This window comes from Ruditapes philippinarum, unplaced genomic scaffold, assembly GCF_026571515.1.
Source record: "Ruditapes philippinarum isolate M1 unplaced genomic scaffold, ASM2657151v2 ctg5450_1_1_1_1, whole genome shotgun sequence".
NCBI classification, from domain to species: Eukaryota; Metazoa; Mollusca; class Bivalvia; order Venerida; family Veneridae; genus Ruditapes; species Ruditapes philippinarum.
In genome coordinates this window covers 1-27,597 of record NW_026863546.1, presented here as the reverse complement: position 1 = coordinate 27,597, position 27,597 = coordinate 1, and the positions used below count along the sequence as shown (strand labels likewise).

Here is a 27,597-nt window from a genome sequence, read left to right as displayed (position 1 = left end):
GAACAGAGAAATTTGTTCTGTTGTATCATCTCGAGCATGTTCATCTCAGAAGCAAAATTAAGCACGCCCCGAAAATCTTTTAAAATCTTATTGCCAGATACAGGAGATACTCTCTGTAACATGGCCTGAAGGACATGTAAAGTACACAAATATACAAAATTTGTTCAAAGCATGGCGCTTGGACATGAATGGGTCACATGCTTTGCTTTAAGTACACGAGGCTGTCTATACTTTCTAAATATAGCCTTGCTAAATGGTATTAATAAAGGCACATGAATCAATCACCACTAATCATTTGGATCAGTTTATCTCTTTGTTGGTGCATAGGAACATTGCATTGACCTCGATTATTGTGCAGCAGAAAGTAACCAAGACTAAAATAGTGTTTGTATTTTTTTCTCCATCTTTCACATAACTATGACTAACAACATGGTACTTTTCATAAAAATATATGTTCACAGTCAGCATTAAACTTTTGATTTAAGTAGCAATTGCAGTAATAAATGTCAAATCGGTCTCCCACGATACCAATAAATTAGAGTATGCCTACCTGTTTCCTGGCAATTAATTAAGATCCCCAGGAGATAAATTACTAGCTCACATGTCTTGCTCGCCAAACGTACAATCTAAGGTTCTTTGACTCAAAGTTGTATATATCCTGGATGCTTGAATCTTTAACATTCCACACTATCATGGATGCTTGAATCAAGTGCATTGTTAGCAGTAGGGTTAAAATAATGACCGAGAGCCTATGGCACTTCAGAAGTTAGGCTTTCATCATTTTCTTATAATTGACTGGCACAAACATCTGCTAGGAGTGGAAATGTTGTAAGACAAACACGCACATTTTTGGAATGATTTCAATTTATTAGTTTTGCTTTCAAAAGATAGGCTATACAAGTCTTTTATGTATTTCAAATAACATAGTTGATCATGGTTTGCAAAATCTGTACATATTATCACCAGCATGGTTGAGACAGATTACAAACATAGAGAACATGTTATATTGGGGAAATTTGAATATAAGTTTAGTGAACCAAAAGAAAATTATCATTTCTATCAGAATTTATTTCATCATTTAGGTGGATACATACATGACTTGCAGAAAGAAAATTTAGCAAAATAGAAACTAAATATTGGAAGAAAATACCATTGTAATTGGGTATTCTTTGATGTTAATAAGGAGAATAGATAGCAAGGAGGGCTGGGTTAAGGTTACAAAAGTTCATGTTTCAAAGAAATAAAAAGAGTTTAAAATGGAGTGAGATTTTCTGCTTACATATGTTTTAGGCTACTGGACAGAATAGTATAAAAATAATGTTACTGTGTTAACAATTCTGTTTAAATGATTTGCATTGTGAATACATGTATAATATTGTGTCGCTTTAGAAACAGCATCAAGATCAATTGAAACTGATCTCTAAAGGAACATAAAAACAAATCAATGGATTAAGAAAATTTGTATAAATCACTTATTAAAATATATTTTAACTATCTATTACTAGTATTCTTCAATATTAAAATTGATTTTTGTGTACTGTGACAATATCATATTGTATTACAATAATTTACTAAATGATCACAGGCAGAAAGTGTGCGCAATATACTTCAAAAACTAAGGAATATATCAAATGTTAAACATATTCATAGGTTTACCAACTTTGTATTTGAGCAGATAATATTTTTAGCATTGAATTACAACAAGCTAAGCGAAGGTTTCCTATCAAAATCTAGGAATATTAATTAGTAATTAAATGCCAATTAATGTACATTAAGGTGGCCATTTATTTCAGGATCAAACTGTACAATAATATGACAGATATGAATGTATGAAAATTTTAACAAAACCTAGCTATCAAACAGTGTGTGTAATATAGCACAAAAATATATAACTTTCTCTGGCAATATGTTACATGAACAACAATTAAATTTGATCATGGTTATATAAATGACAAACATATCAACTGTTTTCCCAGAAAAAAAGGGGTTAAGAGGTCTAAAGCTACAAGCTGGTAACCAAATCTTTTTTGTTCATCATCAAAAAAAACAATGACAATTTTTTCTCCGAAAACAGTTCATACAAAAAATGATTGAACACAATCACTCTGCTAGAAGGGTAAATATATATTAACTGAGTGCATTATGAAAACATGATCCTGGCTATATAAATTATCTACAGTGTTTGTAAGATATTCCTACAAGGCTAAACATCTCATCTTCTCTTACATTAATTTTGCATCTAGATGATTGGGAGGAAGACATTTACAGGAAGTAAAAGTAACTTTGAAAAGAAGAAAAAATTGAAAAATTCTCATTTTCATTTAACAATTAATTTAAACTAACTAATTAACTGTTGACATTCAGTAAATAAACAGGTGCTCTTTGTTCTAGCCTTGAGAATCTCCTACCTCTACATATAAAACATCACTATCAAAACTGAATTCTATATGTTTGCTGCAGTTTCAAGCATAGTTCACACAGGAAATATATTTTGGCATCTTAAAAGATTACAAACTAGACCTGAACTTCTCTAATCACCTATAGATGTCCGTCATTATATAAAACACAGGAACAGAATACAATAAGAGAGGATATAGAAAAACACAATCATTATCTCATACCTGCACCTTTTGAAACGATAAATAGGCACACAAAATACATTTTAGTTGTACATGATTATAATAGGAAGAGATTTATTTTCTTTTTTTTCAAATCTTTTTTTCAACATTTTCACTGTCTGCATTATCTTATTGGTCCCACTTTCGTTACAGGCAGTATTTTTATAGCACTTTCAGTGTATATAAATTCATCATTAACAATATATCTCAACAAATATTTCTTTGTGGAAAACCTCTCAAAGAGTCATATTAAACAATTTTTTTCTATTATAAAAAATATATTTCATTTACTAAATAGGAACTACATCTTTTAGTAATACATGAAAAGATAAAAAATTTTTTCACTTGAACTTGTTCATTCCGGCTATATCATGCATATAAAAGCTAACATAAATGATCCAGCAAAGTATTAACAGTATTGGTGGTTTACAACCAATGATCAACCTGGAGTTTATCTCTCTATTAAACAATACAAATTATTTCTCTAGCGTTTACACAAGTATATAAATATAAAACTTCTATAAACCATCATATATTTCCCCAAAACACTAACAAAATTACATTCTCAACAGCCAAAATCGTTCAAGCATGTATATATATTGTCTACTCTTAACAAATAATATTTCTCAAAAATTCCTATTTTGTTTACAATGTATTCAGATGATACTTGAAATCAGAGATATGAAAGTTGTCTAGCTGGCGTGCACAAGTTCCTGGTTTTATTTCCTGTCTTCCATTCTCGTTTCTTTGTTTCTTTTAGTGAAAGGTGTACAAACAGTCTTCCTATACAACATAATATACAGTCTACTATGATATGATTATTACATTGATTCAAACTCATCAACTCTTTTCTTTGTGTTACCAGAACGGATTTGCTTCAATGTTTTATATTTATCACGCCCTTGCTTTACGTTTTCAGCGTGTAGAACATCGTTGCGCGTCTGTTTGTTTTCATCCTTGGTGGTCTTTAGCTCTGCTTGTAAAGCCTACAACAGGTAAATATATAAATTACATGAAAACACAATTACATATAAATAATGAAATAACACAGGTAAACATATAAATCAAAACTTCTTACAAAACAATATTTCGTCAGTTGTCTTTAAACATATGTGTATATCAATTACTTACTGAATTGATTTAAATATTTCTATATATATATGTAAACACGTGTTGCTTACTTCAACACTTAATGGGACTACCGTCAATACCTGATGAAATCTCCGTAAGGAAGCCTTAGATATATCACCCACAACTTAGTTGTTTTTTTTTTTAAATATAAAAACACAACAAAAGAACACACAGTTGCCCTGTGCTCCTTAAGAGGACTTCACTGAGTTTTTTTTGTGTCTTTGTCAACATGGCGTGATCAAGACATATTTTTACAACATTTCTGTAGCATTTGATTTGGGTTTGGACAAATCACTCAATTTAAAAAAATCATATCATTTACTCAGGTTTTCTTTGAGTAGTTTTTGACATTTATGAAAAAGATGCACATTCTTTTAACAGAAATTGGGCTAAAAATTGCATCAAAATAAGGTTTTCATTTGTTTAATAGTACATTTATGTATTATCTTTTGCATAAACATTGTATTTCTGTTTTAAGTACCCAGTTGATCTAGGTTTATGTTTTTAGGCATATATCTCCTGGGAGTTCCTTCAATAACACTTTCTATTCATTTTCTAGTATATCAAATCAATTACAGAACTGTCAAATAATTATAAAATCTAAAATTACTCAACCTGATGAAAGGCTGACCACAACTGTTATATTCATTTCTATTACTTGAAAATATCTATAGCATTATTTTAACTTTTAAGTGACATTATGCCCATCCAAAAGTATAAAGTGAGTTAAAAAAAAATAAAGACATTTTGTCACGATTCCTTACAATTTTTATAATTAACTTCGCGTTAACGATAAATTACTTGCATGGCCCAAGGTAATTTCTATAAATATCTGTTGGAAATTACATGCAACATTAAATTTATAAAAAGAGTGGGACGGTCTTTTTATAGTTTAGACAGATTCATATTTTATCCTAAACATTTTCCACTATCAACTGTTGGTAAGTTATCATTAATACAGTCAATGGTTTGAAATATATTTTTAATTCAATCCACTTGTGAATGAAAGAATGAGCAGTAATGTCACTTTAAACTTTAAGGCAAACAAAGATACCAGTACCACTAATAGGTATGTCATTGAACATGAGCACACAGCAAATGTTCTATGTAACAAAAACAACAAACACATATAAGATTACCTAGATTTATTAGTTTTGCTTTCAAGAGATAGGCTATACAAGTCTTAAATATATGTCAAGTAACAAAGTTTGATCATGGTCTGTGAAATCTGTACATAGTATATCACCAGCATGATTGAGACATGGCGTAATTGTGTAATATAGGAAGATTGAAACATCTAAATAATCATGATAGGTGAGTGTAAAGTAAAATCATCGTTGCTAAACTAAGGTTTTATATCAGTATAGATCATTGTATTGATATGTAACTAACATACACAGTCAACTAAACCTGGTTACAATAGGACAAAATATCAGAATTGATTTGAAACAGAGGAAAAGGACAGCAAGAAGGAAGATTGGAAATATTAAATAATTACTGGCAAATTGGTTGTTCTATTAAATAAAAATTTGTTTTACTCCAGAAATAGACAGTGTTACTCCCTGTTTAAGATACATTTAGAATAAAAATAACACAAAATAGTATTAACAATTCTGTTTAAATATTGCATAGTGAAAACAACTATTCTGTTGCTATAAAGGCACAGAGATATCAACGCCGAACATTGCTTGTTACCATAGCAACAGAAAAAATTTTAATTACTCTACATACTAAGTTCATATAAACTCTAAATTTCATGACCTACCAAGATTTTTATCTTGTTCTAGACATATAACACACAGTGCAAAGTGTATTGCTGCAATAGAACTACACAAAGTACGGTAGAATTTGTTCACTTCAGAGCATGTATTTGACTTCGGGTAAAACTCAATATTCTATTGCACTCGTATTAGAGAATCTGCTCACAATTAAATATGTGCAATGTAAGTTAGCTACATAGGCACCTGTACATATATATCATGATACCAGGAAGGTATCTGCATTATATAAACAAAGCTAAGCCATTATTTCCCTACTAAATACTATCTTGTTATCATTAGTTGTGAAACACCCCCAACCCCCTTCATATGAAACTAGGTGGCTTGTCCTAATATATGAACATGAACAAATTCAAATAATCATTATGTTAAAGATATATATAAATGTATATAATTATATATCACAAAAATATATATATAATTCTCTGGGCATTTTCTCTATATGGACAAAACAATTTGATTACGATACAATACAATAAATGACAAAATAATGACAATTAACATTAAAAAAAGTCTTATCCTTAACATCTTTACTAGTATAACTGCAATAATTGTGCCGAACTTAAGGTTATCAATTTCCAAAAGTACAATACAAGGCTTTACTGAATTCTTGTACAACCACTGCATTCACAAAATAAATCGATGCAGTCATTTGTAGAAGCCGTTCCCAGGTACTATGTGCATTTCAATAGATTAAAGTTACATGAAAGTTTTGGTGAAATGTTAAGTGTACTCCTCGTTATATAATTTTATAATAAAGTTACGGCATGGAGATTACAACATCTCAAATTGGTCGACTCGGTTCTTCGTGTTACCGGAACGGATTTGCTTCAATGTTTTATATTTATCGCGTCCTTGTTTCACGTTTTCAGCATGTAGAATATCATTGGCAGTCGGCTGTTGTTTTTCATCCTTGGTCTTTCTAAGTTCTTCCTGAAGAGCCTATAAATATCAGAGAGAAAAAATTATTGTATGTTTTACATTTGTTAATTATCTATGTATGTAGTCTATGCTTAATGAGGGTCCATCCGCCCGTAAGGGCACAAAATGCAGCTTTCACTGTTGAGTACGGACCCCGGACATGTCACCATTAATGCCCTAAAAGAGTTAATTTTGAAACACACAGTGGTGGTAATTTACCTCCATGCAATTTCCACGGAGTATTAGCCAAAGATATGAATTTGTTAATTATCAAGTCCTTTATTTTTACCATACAGCACTGTTTAAATAAGAAGTGTTTGCCAAATGACAAGTCATGTTTAAATTATGACTGTTTCAAATATATTGAATTTCAGAGAAATAATGTGCTAAATTTGGAAACCTGAAGACTATTCTGAATAAAACTATCTTGATACGAGGTCATATTACCAGCGTAAAATTTTCTTCACAAAATAATGATTTATAGTAAGGTAAGATACCCTTGAAGCATATTTCATGGAAATTTCCTGGCAATTTTTCATTTACTTATTATTATTATCATTTTAAGATACTCATGTACATCATTACTCGACAAGATATAAGGAACAGTAATGTTTACGTCTTGTTGTCATTACTTCTAGATCTATTCATATATCAATAAGATATATCAACAGTTGCATCTTTAATGTTAACAATATAGCAAAGAATTTGACTTCCAACTGTACTTAACTATAAAATTGTGTTCTTATGACTCAAAAGTAGTTTTAAGAAATATCCAACCAAATTTTATTAGTGATAGATATATACTCATATTAGTATAGATTCTTAAATGGATGCTTAATTTAATAAATATTTTATAAAGAGATATATGTGTTATATTCAAGACTGAGATATCATTCAACAACATGCACAGCTGGCAATAGGTACTAACAAACAAGGCTGTATAGAGCATTTCATGCATGCATGTCTAGGTATTTTCTTTATATGAAATGTTTCCAAATTTGTGGCATGCATTTTACTAAAATTCTCAGTTCATTACAGTTTGACCATTACCTTAACTTGTACATTATGTTTTGCATGTAATTGTTCTGTGCATTGGGAATTTCAGACAACCTTCCAAAAATTGTTTTCAAAAGATAACACATGTGCCCACCATTTGGAATATTAGCATCAGTCTTGTCAACTTAAGACCCAAGTTCATAATGTTTTGACAGTTACATCTATAAATTTGCTCTAAAATTGTTTTCCCAGTATTAAACTTTTAACAGTGCAACGAAAAACCACATGTATACATGCTTGAAGGTAAAAACATTCAAACAAAAATATAAGGTGCATATAAAAAATCAAGTAACTTAAAGAAGACAAAAAATATCCATCAAGGTTGTTTACTTTTATTTATGTTGATTAGGTTTTAAGTTACACAGACACTAAATGTCATAACATAACTTTCATGCTATACTGGTCAAGGACAAACTCAAAATCTCTCTCAGTATGATCAGGCATGCTAGTAGAACCATCTTAAATAACAGCAATTTACATGGGCAGATATTTTTACGAATTATATAGTACACATATAAATTAATCTATAATAAAACTACTCAAAACTATTAAAAAATTTTCTATAAAATTTAAACAAATATATAAAAATAGACTGGTTAATAAGGAAAGTGACTGGGTTAACAAGGTTAATGGAGGTTTGGTGAATGAAAAACATTTGTTAAAATACACACAAAAAATAGGTTAAACAAAAGCGGGTTAAAATGCACACCATCTTTTTTAGTAACAAGCTCTCGTAGCGCATTGTTCTATATGGCATATCATAAGAAACATAATTGAAAAACATATAAAAACCAGTTGTTAGTTGCTCTTTGCATTTACAAATGCTAAATAATTGCAAAACCTACCTACAAAGCCCAATACTGATCACGTCTCTGTTCAAAACCTGCGATCATTTTCTTCTAAACGCGATCCCCGCAAATACTTCCATATTTATTTTGCATTTTTTATGTATCAGATGGATTATGTATATTTCAAAAATAAAGATTAATGTCTTAAGGAAATTTATGTCCAGAGGAAAAGGAATTTTATAAAAAAAACTTTAATTTTGTAAAATATTTCAACAGGTTTGTTTTATGTGTAGCAAACTTGAGAATATTTCAAAATCTGGACCAGAACTTGTTCCTTTAACCTGGTATATGCAGTTCATACAGACTAAATTCCTACAATCTTGACCAATTTTGTTTCACAATGCATTATTTAACAACATAGCCAAAAAGTAAGGAATATCAGAAGATTATAGTGGAATTATGATTTAGGACAGAGGAATATGTATTCCTTATTTCCGGAATAATTCTTCACAGTTCATAAAGCAGTTATAATGGTGGACATTAAGCTACAAGTGTTTAGGAAAATCAACAAGTATAACAGTCAGAGAAAGGTAGTGTCATCTTAATGACTTCTAAGCAAATACTGTATAAGTCCATATATCCCTAAGAACTTGTATTATTATGTCAGGAGACTTAGAAACAAATTTTTCAATTAAGTTCACAACTCTTTATGCTAGCCTACTCGTCAAATCTAATTAGTATCATAAAAAGTAGAAGATTTTCTTAAATGTTACAATGTTCATACACTTCCAATTTATAACAAATACTCTTATCAAAATATATCAAAACACTTAATGTCAAAATTTAAATACCAGGAAATTGTGAAAACTACAGTCTAGTGAAAATACAGACTTATACAGTTTTTTTTATTAAAAAGGATGTTTTAGGAACATGTTTTTATCATCAAACAAAGTGCTTTGAAAACTACATGTAGGTTTTAAGAGAAAAAGACAAAAAAGATTTGTCATGAAAGACAAGTGCCAGGCCCCACAGCATCATCTGATTAGGCAAAGTTAAAGGCAGCTAGTGGACAGATTAGAGGTGCAATGTATTAGAAGACAGTAGATATATTACCAGGAGTTGTTCTTGTAGCCTCTGATTCTTCTCTATCTCGATCATTCTATCTTCCTCTGGTCTAGGTAAACCCTGCAAGCTCTCATCAACTTGTAGGTTAGCATCTGAAAACATATCATTGAGTGTTTTTTTTTTCTTGTTTCTACAAATCATACACCACAAATTTGAGTTTAAGGTTACACTAACACTTTTAAGTCATATAGCCACTTTCCAGGTGGAGAAATCTCCTGGTACCCTCCATACATTATTTCTGGCACAAGTGGAGACCTTAGTAAAGCAAATCACCTGCAGTACACAAGTCGGTCAGAATCCTCACATGAAAGGGGTGTAAGTCAGCAACCCTAAAAGACATGGCAACTTTGGAAAAAAATAACACTTGTCAATCAATATAATCACAGATGATGACAATGATTTAACCTCCCTGCTGAAGGCGAAAGTGATTAGTCTTTGCCACCAGTATAGAGCCAGGCCAGCCCTGCACGTTCGTGCAGTCTGACCAAGCTCCATACTGTTGGCTTGCACACTTCAAATTCTCACCTTGATATACCTAAAATTGATAATGGACTGTTCCAAAATGGAAATTGGAAAAGTCTATTTAAGAAATTCAGCAGATTATTATACCTCCATGTTCCTGATCTTGATCACTTTCCTCATCTTTGACATGCATCTGTGACATAGCCTGGCTAAGTGCCTGGGCCTGTTCTTGTGCCTCGGCCAATGCATTCTGCATCTGACTCATCTCCTCATCTTTGTTCTGCAGTCTAGATTCACTAGCTTCTATCTCGGCTCTTGCTTCAAGGAACTCTCTCTCCTGTAATACAGTAACAAAACAATTATATGTTGATATACCCTTTTAAGGCATGTAAAAACATGTAAGCCATAAGAACAAGCCTTAGTTTATCAACATCTTCAGCTTCATATTCCTGTATGTTTGTCATATATCACGAGGAGTTACTTATTTCCTATTAACAAAAATGCCCCCATATATTTTCCTCCATTTCCTTTATTATTTGGAAGATACCTGTTAAACTTGCTTTATCAAGCAATCTTTCCCCACTAATTTTTAATCACTGTTTTCAAACAGATCCCTGGACAACAAATGAATATCCTTAAAACCTTTCTTAGACAGTGGCAACATTTCTTCAGCATATCCATCAATCTACTCTTTTTTTTATTATTATTATTTTTTCTTGACTAACATATTGCACTTTTTAGCTATTTTGAAACTGACAATTTCATAAATCAGTAAACATTAGATAACACTGTACACTGTTACAAACATACCAGCCTAGCTTTCTCCTCTTCATGCATATTAGCTGTCTCAGCAAGTTGAGCTTCTAGCTCCTCAGCTTTACGTTTCTGTCTCTCAATATCTTCCTGTGCCTGCTTATAATCCTCTACAACCTTCTGAAGGCCTTCAATACGAGTGTTTGACTGTTCTAGGGCTGTGTAACAAATAGAATATATTCAACTAAGTTATGTTATCTCTCCTATTTATATACTTAATCTTTTAAACAATAATCAATCATTATCAACATAGTTATAGAGTAGCAGTGGTAAAGGATTGCAAGTTTGAACCCTACTAGTGTCAGGCTTATTCACATGATAAGTTCCAAGAGGCAGACTGGAAAGTGGTCCAAAACTCATAAAGCTTTTAACACAGTTGAGTTATGAATAAATATGTTTGAAACTACCATAGTTGTACTAGTATATAACAGATATATAACAGATTATACACAAAAGAATAAACAAGATCATCATGACTTTGAAAATTCACCACTCTATTGTTAACCTGCTCATTGTGTAATGTTTCACTCAGTCAATAAAATGATATGATATGGCAACAATTTGATACAACCAGATACTGACAGTTATGTCCCTTGTCTATTTCTCAGTAAACAATATTCCATTTATATAGACAACAGCATGCTAATTCAATCTTTACCTTCTCTGTTTCGTTCACTTTCCTCCCTGTATTGTGCCAACATTTCTTCCAGTTCCTTTCTCTTCTGTTCAGCATCATCACGTTTTTGTCTCTCAATCTCAAGGCGAGCTTTTTCTGTCTGTTTGGCTGTTTTCTCTTCTCTTGCCTGAGCCTTCATCTGCTGTACTTCTATAGTGTCTGGTTTCCTTCTACGCATGTAAAGTTCATGGTTACCCATACATAATGCTAATATACGCTTGTTGATTCGTAATCTAGGTGCATAAAATACAAAGTCCTGAAAAAGAACACACAAAAGTTTAAAACACACACACACACAAATATTATTTCATTTTTGTTTCTCAAATTGCAAAACACATAAAATGTTGTACAGAAATAATGAATGCAAATAAACCAAAAGCTATGTTTTACTATCATGCATGATGAAATAAAAGACAACTAGAAATGTGTCCATAGGACACAGGTGCCCCCACCGCGCCACTGTTCTGTCAATCTTTTTACTAAGTCAAGGGAAATAACTCTACAAATACTGGATAAATCCACAAGCGAAACCTAAGGTGCAAATGTAAATATGCTGAGCAACCTGCCCATAAGGTTTAATTAATGACTATGTCAAATCCTTTTTGAGTAACTTGCGACACAAGTTGAAAATTGCAAAAATTTTCTAAGTGAAGGGCAATAACTCTAAAAATACTAAATAAATCCAGACGAAAATATCTGATGCACAACTGCACATGCTGATCAACATTCCTGTAAAGTTTCATGACTCTAGATCAAATACTTTTTGAGTTACATGCGACACAAGTTGAAAATTGCAAAATTTTACTAAGTCAAGGGCAATAACTCTGAAAATACTAAAAATATCCAGACGAAAATACCCAGGTGCACAACAACACATGCTGATCAACATTCCTGTAAAGTTTCATGACTCTAGATCAAATACTTTTTGAGTTACATGCGACACAAGTTGAAAATTGCAAAATTTTACTAAGTCAAGGGCAATAACTCTACAAATACTGAAAATATCCAGACGAAAATACCCAGGTGCACAACTACACATGCTGATCAACATTTCTGTAAAGTTTCATGACTCCAGGTCAAATACTTTCTGAGTAACATGCGACACAAGTTGAAAATTGCAAAATTTTACTAAGTCAAGGGCAATAACTCTGAAAATACTAAAAATATCCAGACGAAAATACCCAGGTGCACAACAACACATGCTGATCAACATTCCTGTAAAGTTTCATGACTCTAGGTCAAATACTTTCTGAGTAACATGCGACACAAGTTGAAAATTGCAAAATTTTACTAAGTCAAGGGCAATAACTCTGAAAATACTAAAAATATCCAGACGAAAATACCCAGGTGCACAACTACACATGCTGATCAACATTCCTGTAAAGTTTCATGACTCTAGGTCAAATACTTTTTGAGTTACATGCGACACAAGTTGAAAATTGCAAAATTTTACTAAGTCAAGGGCAATAACTCTGAAAATACTAAAAATATCCAGACGAAAATACCCAGGTGCACAACTACACATGTTGATCAACATTCCTGTAAAGTTTCATGACTCTATGTCAATTACTTTTTGAGTTACGTGCGACACAAAAGTGAACGGACGGACGGAAGGATGGAAGGACAGACGGACAAGGGTAAATCTAAATGCCCGCCACTAACGTGGGGGCACAATAAAAAGTTAGAATTTTGCATAATGAAAAACATTTCAAAATTATTTAAATTTCATTTTAAAAAGAAAAGCTGATAGGATCATTTTGTTCTGTATGAAAGTTTAGGATAAAAACATTGGGTAAGTGAATTAAGGGATGTGCATGAGGTAGGTGATAAGTGATTGAAGCAATTCTTAACTTCTTCAAAATAGCTGCATCAACATTGAACAAGGGAGGATATTATTTATAAACAAAGGGGTGTTTATTTACATATAAATGACTAGATCAGCTAATCCAATGTATAAAGTAGAAGAAAAACATGTAGTAATAATGATCCATTAAAGATAATGATTTACATAATATCTAAGAGCATGCAAGTCCAGAAATATTTTTACTTGTTAAGATTAGACAACAAATTTGAAGAATCAATATATATTTCAAACTTCCTATATGAATGAGAAGATATGCTTAAATAAAAGAGATAAAATTTCAAGCATAAACAGACTATTTACAAAAAATTACAAAATTTTACTGTTATTAAAGGTGATTTGAGCCGTGTCACGACAAAACCAACATAATGGGTTTGCGACCAGCATGGATCCAGACCAGCCTGCGCATCCGCGCAGTCTGATCAGGATCCATGCTGTTCGCTATCAGTTTCTCTACTTGTAATAGGGTTTGTAAGCGAACAGCATGGATCCTGATCAGACTGCGCGGATGTGCAGGCTGGTCTGGATCCATGCTGGTCGCAAACACATTATGTTGGTTTTGTCGTGTCATGGCTCATTTAATGTCATAAGGAGGTTTATTTCAGATATATAGGAAATATATAAAACAGATATGGATTTATGCTTTTTCTAACCTTAGATGGTGCATGGGAGGAAAGCATTTAGTGTACGGTAGAATGATTCATTAGAACAGAAGCATAGCACATTCTTTGTGCTATGATATCTTTATTAAACAGTGTTTTGAACCCTAATACTTTAACCTGAAACATTATTTCTACATGAAAGCATTTAATTTTAGCCCTAACAATGCTGGAACCAAAGTTGCAAACCCTTTGACACAGGTATATTACCAGGCTAGCTAGCACACCTGTGCAGTCAGACTGGGTTCTATATTGTTGACTGACCAACTTCACATTTTCATAAATACACCCCTTAAAATTAATAACACTGTTCCAAAATGCAAGTCTTATATGTTTAATTTTGAAATGCCAGCAAATCTAGTGTTAAATCATTGTAACACTGTAGGTGATAAGGTAACTGTCACAGGTGCCCATATGTGTATCATTCCAGACATGAGGAAGCACCTAGATAAAACATAAGGTAGCTTGGATACCTGCCTCATATTGAAGGGAACATAGCCACACAGACTTTGTGGGTGGGGTAGTTATTACAGTCAGCAAACGCAAACTCCTAACCCTTAATTTACTAATAGAAATTTTAAAGTTACATTAAAGATATAATATAAATATATAAAGATATTTGGCATGCAAATAAGACAATTTATTTTGTCTACAGAAGACATGCAGTTACAAAAAAGATTTCTTGTTAAATCAAATAAAAACTGACATCTCTTGCCGCTAACTCTAGCCATCTTTTTGTCATTTAAATAATTTGTGACAAACGTATTTAAGTGATAGATTAAAATTAGAATAACTTATCTAAACTTTCACTTTACATTTTAAATGTAGGTGCAAATTACAAAAACACAGTATTTTATCTGCAATTTACATGACAAACAAGTCAAACTGCAAAGTAACCAAAATATGGCCACATTGTGATAAGATACGGAATAAAATATAAACAAAAATCTGGCACAATGACTAAAATACGTTTTTCTATGTTTTATTTCATTAGTCACAGTATATTTTTATTCTTAATCATGACTAATTGCTTTATCAGACAAACCTTATTAAGTAAAGTTTGCAGTTATGACTGTATAATTGAATCACTGCTTGAAATAGCTCATGACACTAACATGTTTTATCTCTTTACTGGGTGGCCCCACAATAATGTTACATATCTTTTTATCCAATACTTTTGTATGATTGTTTATAAATGCAATAAATTAAAGATATACTATTCTCAAACTTGGTATTTGAAAATATTGTTGATTCCTAATGGTCTTTTTTGTAAAAAAAAACAACAACAAAAAAAACAAACATGTTTCGACTTCACACAAAGGAATGATGAAATTCTTTAAACCCTACACACTATCAGTGACACACTATGAATAAAGGTGTCATTAAAAAAACTGGCATTTTTTTTTAAAGGACCAACTTTACTTGACCCGAAATAAATAATAAGGATTGCAGATTCCCATACATAGTTTGTGTGTTCTTTTTGTTAAATATGACATATTCAGTAAGAATTTTATAGATTTCAATAAATTTCTGCAATAAAAATATTTTACTGAAAGATGGGCATAGTATATCTTTAATAGTAATAAAAAAACCTATCTGTACTTTTGAACCTTATCTATTTGTTATGTGAACAAAATAGTCATTTTTATCTTTCAAATAATAACCAACAAACAAACAATAGATAAATAAAATTGTGGTTTAAACATTAGCTGGAGATAAAGCAATAATGTGGTCAACCCTAGATTTCGGTATGAGCCATTTCAACCAATGTATAAAGCAGGTACAGGGAAGTTATTTCTGGCTATTCTATTACACACACACACATATATATATTATACATTGGGTTATCCCCACTTACAGGTGCTCGTCTATCTATTGGCTTAAGGATAAACTTTTTGTCATTAAAAGAAATGTTCCTTATCTCACTCCAGGGGAATCCAACTTTTGGTGTTAGTCTGTAAGAAACACAGCACACAAAATTTACAACAAAACTCTACAATACTAGAATATTAAACTAAATCAAACTATATCATTGCCCAACATCAAGTTATTCTGATCTCAAATCATTTAAATCTAGGCTTTGCAGATATTAACAAACCGAACCTTCCTCTTCAACATCTTTTTTTTTTTCTTTTCTATTTTAGAAAATAAATTCAGTTTGATATCTGTACATCGTAATTGTTGCCAAACAAATCTCATTTTAGCAGAACTAAGCCTAGCAACTTGTGCTTCTATCTATTATAACATGACCCAACTTTTAAGACATGTTTATAAAGTTAACTCAACAGCTTCCAATGATTTGAGGTCAGAACAAGATGACACATTCACCATAGTTACAACAACTGTCTACACGTGCAGGGGTACTTACTGGTGCCTTTTTATCTATTGGTTTAATGACAAACTTTTTGTCGTTAAAAGATATGTTTCTGATTTCACTCCATGGAAACCCAATTTTTGGTGTTAATCTGCAATAGAAATCTTTCTGTGAAATCAACACTTTATAATACTGTTACTGAGGGAATTTTCAAATTAGAAAATTACCTTGTTAAAGTTCTCATATACACTCAATCTTACAAACTATAAATCAAACATCTCTGCTGTTCAACACATTAAAAGATAAAGTATGTACAAGGCTTTTGACATTTCTTTAATTTACACATAAAAATCATTATTTTCAAGTCTAAAATGAAAATGCTTGAAAACTATGAATGTTAAGTCTGTAATGGTCTTTTTAAAAATTGTCATAATTCAACATGCTGCACAATTTTATAATATGTGTTTTTACTTAAAAACAAATATCTCATCTAAAATATACATAACATTATATAAAATCCTGAACATTGAAACAGCTGTTTCTGTCAGATATCTGTAATAAAACTGGACATGATTTATACAATTGACAAAAATCGTAACCAAGTGCACCAGAATTAAAATATCTATATACTGAAAATTTACTGTCTCTATCATAATATGTAACAGATTGTAAAACTAATTACAGCAAAAATAGAGATTCTGTAATTAATCAGTTGAGTTGTTCACATGGGAACATTGACAAATACTTGTGTTTTTTATCAAAGTTAAACAAAACAATTAATTTCCAGAATTATTTCCCGAGGGAGAAAAGTAATTGATAATTATCTGTCAGTGTTGAGAATCAACATATGATACACTGGTGTATCTTAGAATCAATGAAGTATACATTAATTATGGTGTATAAATATAAATGACAATGGGAGCACTGGTCTTGTGGTTAAGGTCCTTCTGGCTCCACGATCATGTTTCCTCATAATAACACTAGTGTTGATTAGTAAGACGAAGCAGAGTTAAGAGAGGTTTAAAAAAGTTTCAAGCTTTTGTTACAAATAAGTTATAATCAGTAAGTTAAAACTTTAATCACCACTGTCACCTTACCTATCTGAACTTTCATATACATTGAGACCAAGGGCATCAACACCTAATAGCAGATCTGTTCCTTTTTTGTTCTTGATTTCAAAATAATTTACTCCATACATCTCCAAATCTTGCGCAATCTTTAAGTATTCCATCATTGCATCTTCCCTGAATATAAAATTCTTTCGTTATTGTTTTGTTTCCTATAGTGTGACATTTGTAGCAAGGAGAACACTTCTAGATATATGGCATACATATGTTCTAATACAATTAATAGTAATCCATTAATGTAACAGACTTGAGTGCTCTTCACTGGCTAGAAATTAAGTGCTGCAAACATATGGTTTTAAGAGTAGTCATTTTACTAAACTGTACTTTACCAAACAAGAGTAGCAAATACTCGAACATTATTTTCTCTTTCAGTAGCTGACAATGTTTGTATAACTCAGTAATTATCTATACAATAGAAGAAAACTTTCTTCCTTAATATTATTTATTACAGCAGGATGTACACAATTTTATTTAGGTTTTGTCATTGCAGGCTACTGAAACTGGCAGAATACTGAAACTGGTTTAGTTGCTACATCAAGAAATGTTGTATATTTTCAGCTCACCTTAACATGCCTCTATGTTCAGCATACCAGTTCCTGATCCTTTCCTCCCATTGTTCTCTGGTTAACTTGTGCTGGGTGAACACTCTATCAATACATTATAACATATTATGTTAATATTCTATTACGTTAATATTCTATCTAAACATCACTACACAGTCTAAGGGGAGCATAGTCTTTATACTGACTTTTTTACTTGCAGAAAATTGCTTAAACGGCAGCTACTAAAATTCAGACCCTGGGTCCCCCCACCAGACATTGTATTTTATGATACATTGCTAAGTCATATTGATAATGTAAAGATGTTATTGCAAATGTCCAGCATTAGTGTTTGAGGAAGATTTCGGTGCCACTTCATGCATTATTTCAGACACATGTTGGTACAAGAATAGAAACATCAACATTTAGTGCCAGCATAATATAAACTATAGTCATTGAAAGGCAAATGGTTTAGCCAGAGACCCCTTCGTTATAGATGTCACAGTAACACTTTAAACATGGTTATGAACACATGTATACAATACTGAATATATAACACAAATATTGAGCTAATGTGTATGCTAACTTTATATCATTACACAGCAAAGCTAGCCTGTACTTTAGGAAAATCTTATCAGACCTTGAACTGTTTTCTTAACAATACATGTATAAGTATTTGATCTTAAAGTCTCGTAAATCAACAATACATAGTTTAATATACTGGACAAGTCAATTACTGAAATACAAGAACAGAGAGAAAAACTGGAGGTTTGATTGACATTTAAGTATAACATCTGTAGTAAAAACATGTATATATCTACACAGATGGTTCATCTGCCAAACACTCATTTAATTGTATCTATATTCAAGTTAAAATATATAAAAGATCTTGATCATTCTGCAGTTCAAGCTGATCAAATTAAAATAACTTTATCCTTTATCTTACATCCCTACAATAGTTTTATGAAGAGGAGATAACTCTTGATACCTTTCAGGCAGTATACGTTCATTAGCAAGGAAGCCTTCGATGTGAACTTCTGCATTATAGTCTCCATATTTGGCCTGACAAGCGTATGACGCCAACAATACGGAGGTCTCAGGTGGGCAGTATATCTCATCATTGAGAATACCATCTTTTACTTGTAAATAAAACATTTTCTGGAAAAAAACAAAACAAAGAAATACAAGTATAAATAAGTATGAAAGTTCTTTTTCAATATTAAAGTGGGGTACTTGACATTGTATTTACTTTTTTCCCCTCCACATACTAGAAAAACGGAAACAAGTCGCCATAAACTGCACAGATCTGATAATACCTCTTTACTTAATTTCATTGCTTAAATTAGATTTAGAATTATAAAGTGATGAATCAGGAAATGTTAAATATGATTCAGTTTCAAATTAGTTTTGGTCTAATGAACTTTTATATGGCAAACAAAAACTATACTTTACATAGGTTACGGATAGATTTTACATACTGCAGAATAACTGATGTTTTACATTCAGCCAGCCACTGCATGTTTAATTCACTATAACCTTGATTATAGATATTTAATATGAGCCGCGTCATGACAAAACCAACATAATGGGTTTGCGACCAGCATGGATCCAGACCACCCTGCGCATCCGCGCAGTCTGATCAGGATCCATGCTGTTCGCTATCAGTGCCTCTACTTGTTAAAGGGTTGGTAAGTGAACAGCATGGATCCTGATCAGACTGTGCGGATGCGCAGGCTTATCCGGATCCATGCTGGTCGCAAACCCATTATGTTGGTTTTGTCATGACGCGGCTCATATAAAGTTACCTGTGTAATATCTTGTATAAGTTCTTCTGAGACATCCTCGGGGAAGAATTTGGCACGGAATTTAAATTGTAAAGGTGTCTCCTTCTTGACATCTTGACTTAATACCTGAAAATACACAAAATAAAACATGTCATAAAATATTCTTACTAAAAGAATACAAATTTTATTTCCCATTTATTCTCAGTAACATATTGCAAGCCGACAGCAATACTTGTTCACATGTGGCACATTCATACAGTACTAACTTCATATCTTCTAGAACCTGGAATTATTTTATGGCAGAACGAAAACTGTAAATGCTTAGATAATTTATTATTTTATAACATCAGCAGCAATTTTATGGACCTAATTTTGGTACAAATATAATGAAATGTAAGATTCTTGCACATGTATATATGATCTGTAGATTTAGAGGACTGGAATGCATGTTTAGGGAAATATTTTCAAGATTGTAGATTATACAATTGACAGTTGACAGAAGTTCATCATATACAGTTTCATGTTGACAAGGAAGAAGCCTGTTACCCTGGTTACATATCTGCCAATGACCTTGATAAACCAATCTAGATGATGACTTCCTTATAAACTAAAGTAGGTTAACCGAGACAGTTACAAACACACACAAATATTGCAACAAAATATTTCTAAAGCATCTTATTTCGCTGACATGTAAAGTATTTCAGACAAGCATAAATTTAATATGTTCATCAATGCATGAATGTATGAGAGTGGAGGTCTAAGTTAATACACCGTGCTATATGCAACAATCACCTACATATAACAAGTATGATAAAGTCAACAACTTACCTGACAATACAGAAATGAAGGATTTAATGACACTGTTTAACTGACATACAAACAAACTTAGTGCAGAATTAGGAAAGTAAATATAGACTTGAAAACCAACAGATTTTTATCTTTAATTTCAAACTTCTTGCTATCATTAAGTTGTGAATATTTCAACCCCAAAATTTATTTCACATGCTCCAGATTCAACATTGACAAAGTCAGTTTATGGCAGACTATTAAATGTATAAAGGATGAATTTTATGTACTTTTAAAACTTTTATTGCAAAAATTCAGGTATAAAAGTACCAGTTTAAACCAAACCCTTTCATTCACACCCCTTCAAGCCAGTAAAGACCATTAACAGTGTATTTTTTTGTATGTAACTATTTATGACAGTGAAGATATTTAAAATGTAGACATTAAAAGAGTGGGTGATTTAACCAGACAGAGAAAGGTTTGAGTGAAGCCGACATCTAGATTGATATAACAGCCCTAAAGGCGTACAAGTCAAAATGTCAGTTATACTGTCCGTTCATTATAACATCATCATTGAAATATTAACCAATCCATATATCAAACATTGACAGGCTGTAAATACTGCAATATATAACATGTACATACAAACAATCACCTTTATTGTATCAAAACTTACCCTGTATACCATTATCATACATCATACACCTGTATTCACCTGTAGCCTAATAACTTTTCATGCAACTTTTCATACCAGAGTTTTATTTTGACTGAAAGTAATCTTTTATTGAGATTCTTATAACTTCTACTCAGACATTCTCCTGTTTATATGTCTGTACTGGCTGCTAGAAAAATGTTTTTGTGACTATTCAATCATCACAAACATCATATTATGATCGCAACATTCATTCATTAATGAAAAAACTTCATTAATAGATAAATCACCATTGTCAGTTATGATCTAAAAACTACCAGCAAGAATAGAGAACTACCAGCAAGAATAGAGAACTACCAGCAGGAATAGAGAACTATCAACAAACTAATTGAGCATCAATTATCATGATAACAAAAGGATTAGATATCCAACTTGATACATACATCATGTTTCCTTAATGTAAACCTGGGCAGTATTGTCTCTAAACTTTTGATACCAGTAATCTGGTGACATAAAACACCAGGTCAGATAAATGAGACTGGTACAACCTGGGAGTAAATTCAGTACACTAACCTATCATTTACTGTAACAAAATTGTTCTACCTTTAACAGAGGTCATGGGAAGGCTCCAGTCACTTGGATATAATTACTGTATTTTAGAAAATGGAATAACATCAAGTTATATCCTCTCTTTTCAAGGGGCATTTGAACTATTTGCTCACTATCTACAGTAATGGAGGAGCAGGGATATCTGAATGGTATTATCTTATATATCATAAATATCAATGACAAACTTGTGTGACAGCTTAGCCGTTGATACAATACAAAACTGCCGCACAGATATATCAAAACCAGTTTTAAAACTCAAGTAAATATATCAAGTAGCCTGCTATTTCTAAACCAAACAACTTTTAAAGTTTCAACTGCAATAACATCACTTATTCATTTATAATGTAAAAATGCAGAAAACATTGCATCTAAACAGGTATGAAACAAATTTGACAACATTCAGGTATGTAAAATTATGACTGAGGGAAATTTAATTCAACTGAAGTTGTAATCCTGTTGATGTAATTTATTTAAATTACAAGTAGTTTTAACGCTTGGATATGCATGAACAAGAAACTGAACTTTGTCAACTTGGTTGAGACACTAGCATGGACTGATATATACAAGCCTGGAGCTATTTAACTAACAATCTGTTAAAACTGTATTATTTAACCAACCCTCTAATCATGTAATATCCGAACACCAAACTTCAACAGTTACGGATTTTCCTTAAACTATAATACAAAATGTTTTGTGTACACTATAAAAATGTAACCTAAAAACAGGACATCAAAAAATGGTACATCTCTATAAAACAATCACAATGTTTTCTTGTTTTTCAAATGTCAAATGATTATAAAAAAAAGTTTATATGATAGAAAGTAGGAGTGATCAATTTAAAATCTAACTTGGTCAATCTTTAAAATACACAAAGAGATATTTCATTTGCTGTACGTGATAAACAGATACGGAAATGTTAATTGTTTATATTATAAAAAAAATCAACAGTTTGACCGATGGACTTGGTGAATCAACCATCACATATATTGTCGTCATCAATATACAAATGACTAAGCTTCCTAGACAAGATTTAAATGTTGACATAAATTCTTTGAAATGTGAAGCGATCTTATTCATAGACATCTTTTCCATTTTAAATGGAGACATTAAATCATGAAATGTTAAGAGTATGTTTATCAAAAGCTAGCTCATAACTTCCTTCTACCCTATACTCTACCACAATGGCATTGTATTATGTACAAGTCTGTTTTGTTGATTATAAATAAGGCATAAAACCTGCAAGATATTAGATCAAGGTAAATCCCCCTTCAATTTTAAGAAATACAACTTTTTATAATTTATTATTCAGGCTCACATTTACGATGATGCAAATGCAAAGTGTTGTTTATTTATATTTGTAATTGTATGATCGGGAAGATATATATATACAAGCAAACATGAGACAATAATGTTAGATAGAAGATAGCAAATCAATTCTGTTCAGCTAAAGTGAATTCTGCTGTATTACACTTCTCATAAATCATAAAAAGTGTCATTTATAGTTTAGTATGGCGCTTACATTCTACTTGATTGTTATTTGTAATGGTATTTGTAACATTCCAGCGCACAATTATTGTATCTCCTCGATTATTTCATACAAGATACAACTATCCTATACTTAACATTTGTTTTACATATATGTTAAACAGAATACTTTATAAACAAACATCCATGTAGGTGGAAAATTATGATTAAGACATAACATACAAATTGATATTTTTCATATCTACATAAAACTTGCATGTATTGGGGTTGTATTAATTTAGACACTAGTTGTATTGTTATAAAACAGTAGAATAATTATATAATATTTTAACCACAAAATTTTATTGTTTATCACAAATGAGTTATTACCACACCTCAACTTACAGCAACATTTCTTACAATAAAAACATCTGTCAATAATTCGCTAGTGAGCATACATGTATATAAAACCACAGTTCAGTTCTTACATAAATCATGTGTTATACATTTTAAAATCATGCACAGATTTAGCTCACGTATTAAGATACAATTCTTCCATTAGTCATCAGGCCAGTATAGCTGTTATTAAACCTTTTTTCATCACTCTCATTGCTATTCAAGGATAATCTGTCACCAGGAAAATTAAGAATATGTTAATGTTATCCTCTTTTATCAAATAAAATTGTTGCCAACATACAATGGTGTTGCCCAGAAACCTCAGCAGTCTGATATCTAGATATTGATCTGAATGGAGAAATAGTTTAATGTTTCACTTGTTACAGGGATTATATATTGTCAGTAATCATTCAGTATGCATGCTTCCAAATATCACATCGAAATTCCGCCCACACTGAAAAAACTCCAACTGTTTTTGAATTAATTTATTGGTTTTGATGGGATTAAAATTATGTCACACAGACCTTTCATGCACATTATTTAAGGCACAGTCAAGGCACCCAAGACTAACCGACCCTCCATTAACTAGATCAATAGTTTTTACTCCCATGAAAAAATCCAAGTCCCTCACAGGATTCGAACACACAGTGGTGAGGCATGTAATCTGCAGTTAACTACCATAACCACTTGGCACTTAGACAACATGAAAGTCTTTGAAATGTTTCAATATATTTTTGTTTTCTGTCTGTACATTATTTATGCTCTAACAACCATAAAAAAGAAAATATTTCATGAACAGGAACTGTCAGCTATCCCAAAAATACTTAATCCCACATGATTAATTTTTCTAAAAGGTAAATCAAAGCAGGAGTGCACTTAGTGTGGGTGCCCTAATGAGATGACAAGTATTTACTTTATATACTATAAGCCATGAAAAAGTCTGGTATCCTGCTGTATGAAATATTAGGTTAACAATTTCTGCCTTTTTTCCCAATAAATAATAAACCAAAATGAATACAAAGCCCAAAATTGTAAAGTTACAATAATATTTCCCTGGTTTAAAGGGATGATTCTATGATAAGAAATAATGTTTTGCTATCCAACATAAAAATATTTTGCTGACCTAAAAATACTATTTAGCTTACGCAGAATTTACCCAGGTCTTTTACAAATGTTTGTATGAATGAATGAATGGAGGTACTCCAGTGTATAACCAGACTACCTGTATTGGGTTGTCCTCAAGATCAATATCTTTATATATCAACACTATATAACACAATATTATGTTTCACTTGACTAATGAAGCAGTTCTTCAATCTGTAAAATCATTCAAAAAGTTTTAAGTGATCAAGGTAAACCGTTGTATAGAGAGACATTAATGCTAAAACGTTGCATGTTTATGAGACCTTGAAGTGTTAAAAACATTTTACTCGAAACTTTCATTACGTTTTACAAACATGTTAGAAGGTTTATTGTGAAAAATGTTTTGGGATTGAGCTAAGACTTCCTGATTTGCTATAAAGAAATTTGGAAAAACAGTTTTTGTGCATTTATTTGCCTGGCACTATACCAAGTAATTTTACAAGTAAGGTGCATTTCGAGATAAACAGTTTACTTCTTAGTATATTACTACACACCAGGACAATCTTATCATAGTTATAAATTGAACTATATGTCAGAAAACTAGTGACTAATGGCAAGATTAAATACTATTTTAGTTTGTTATGTCAATAAAATTTTAACTTATAACATTTTAGCAAGGAAATTAAAGCACCAGCAACACTGTTCAGCAAAGAAGTATGCAGAAATACATTCCTAGCAGAGGTACTCGCCTCATAATTAAAGCCCGGAAATAGTTCTAGACTGTGAAGTGGTATGGTAAAGAGTTCCCTTCCTGTACAGTACAGAGACTGTAATCAAACACTTGCATATTGTAGAACCTTTAAGTCTGATTATGATTGCCAATTTGATTTCCTTATTGACTGTGATAGGGTCAAAAATAAAACAAATCAGTGCTTAAATTAACCAGCAAAATTATGAACTTTTCCTTCAAGAAACAATAGGATAATGACCATTTCATACTTGATTCAATAGGTGAAAACATTCCACCTATCCCGTAAATCTATTAAGTATGCCTCATTAATTTTGTTATAAAAAAGTCACAATGATATATATTATAGGTTAAAAAACAAAAAGTTTCAGGATCTAACATCACATAATTATAATTTATATTATACTGAAGTTGAGGGGGCTACAAGTTGACACCACACTGAAATCTGTCATCCACAACAGATTCATTGTTGTACATAATTTAACACAAGTCAGTAAGCATGAAGTCAGATAATCCTCCTGTCAAAATAACAAAACTATTCAATGTAAGGTTACAATCCCTCTATACTGTCAGGTCCTACTAAGCTTAACACCAATCTTCAATTCTAATGGGTCCTTCTTTGACTTGGTTTTATAACATACATCCTTGCCCCATGTTTTAATTTAGCTTAAATGATAAAGACTTATTTGCATATAAACAAATTTGGCACCATAAATCATAAGACTCTTCAGAGAGTTGTAAATATATTCATGACCAACATAAAATATCTCAACAACTTGAACCAAAGTGAAAACCTAATTAAATATAGCAGGTTGTTTTCAGTATACCACCCGAATTCAAGTATCAACATTTTCCTCTGTCTAAACATAATAATGAAACTCCAGACACTAAAATTGAAACATCTTCAAATCACAAGAGCTTTAGACAGCAGTTGTGTGTTTATCTTCCACATACAGGAGAATCATGCAGAGTTTGGCACTGTTCACAAATGCCAAGCTAATTGTCTTAGAACCAACATTCATCTTGCAACATTTTGTTTTCTTCAATGGCACTCCAGTAAATACCTTGTCAAAACTAGTTCAAACTTACTAAGATCATTCCGCTACAATACCCTACCTTGACCTTACCAAACAAAAACATAAACAAATCATTATCTTTTTGAGAATGAGGTGTCAAAAATAATTCAGCAGCGAATATTCATATGAGGACAAGGACTGGGCCAGTATCCAACAATTCTAACAAGGAACAACACTTCACCTGTAAGTAGATGGATCATCACATAAATGTAATGAACTAAAGGTAGTTATATTTATTCCAAGATAAGTTTACCTTTTTGTTGAGCTTGAGCCATGTTGAGTAGCCTTTTGTGTCTATATACTGTAGTCCGAAAAACCAGATTTCTCTAAGGCCGATTGTTTTCACAACCTGTAACATACAGATAAATATATTAATGTTGGGACAGAGAACAGTAGTTAACGCGTAGTATTTCAAAAAGAATAAATCAGGTTTGTTCAAGTAATTAAAACTACGTAATATATATAGAAAGTAATTTTAAAGGTTATCTTAAATCATTTGAAAAAAATCAACAAGAATGCACAAGTTGATAAAAATCTGGCATAAAAATACCATATTCATAACAATCAATCTGAATAAAATGTTTCATAAAATTTAAATTAAGACTGCAATGTTTTGAGTTAGACTTGAGTACTTGTGATGAGATATTTATTAGCAATAATGAAATAGTTTACCTGATCAAAGAGCTGTTTGCCTGTAGTATTTGGCTGTATGGCAAACTCCAGCTCCGCGTCCATGGTAGTGACGCGCACATTCACCTGTAATTATACATTACAATAAGTCTTACACTAATTAATGGTAAGAGGGTTAAACAGATGTCTTACACTAATTAATTGTACGAGGACTAAACAGATGTCTTACACTAATTAATGGTATGAGGACTAAACAGATGTCTTACACTTATTAATGGTATGAGGACTAAACAGATGTCTTACACTTATTAATGGTATGAGGACTACTAAACAGATGTCTTACACTTATTAATGGTATGAGGACTAAATAAATGTCTTACACTTATTAATGGTATGAAGACTACTAAAGAGATGTCTTACACTTATTAATGGTATGAGGACTACTAAACAGATGTCTTACACTTATTAATGGTATGAGGACTAAATAAATGTCTTACATTA

At 31.7% G+C, this 27,597-nt stretch overlaps 1 protein-coding gene across 3 annotated transcripts; it reads right to left on the bottom strand.

Moving 5' to 3' along the window:
* Positions 1 to 846: 846 nt before the first annotated feature.
* LOC132722441 (radixin-like) lies at positions 847 to 27,222 on the bottom strand (the record flags this gene model as incomplete). 3 transcript variants are annotated; one of them, XM_060706951.1, is given in 12 exon segments in its annotated part: positions 847 to 3,604; positions 9,406 to 9,509; positions 10,027 to 10,216; positions 10,690 to 10,850; positions 11,351 to 11,624; positions 16,257 to 16,353; positions 17,300 to 17,446; positions 17,893 to 17,976; positions 18,857 to 19,026; positions 19,674 to 19,778; positions 26,720 to 26,815; positions 27,139 to 27,222. In XM_060706951.1, coding segments are annotated over 12 exon segments (1,677 nt in total), but the record flags the coding sequence as incomplete, so codon positions are not given.
* Between the last annotated feature and the right edge of the window lie 375 nt (positions 27,223 to 27,597).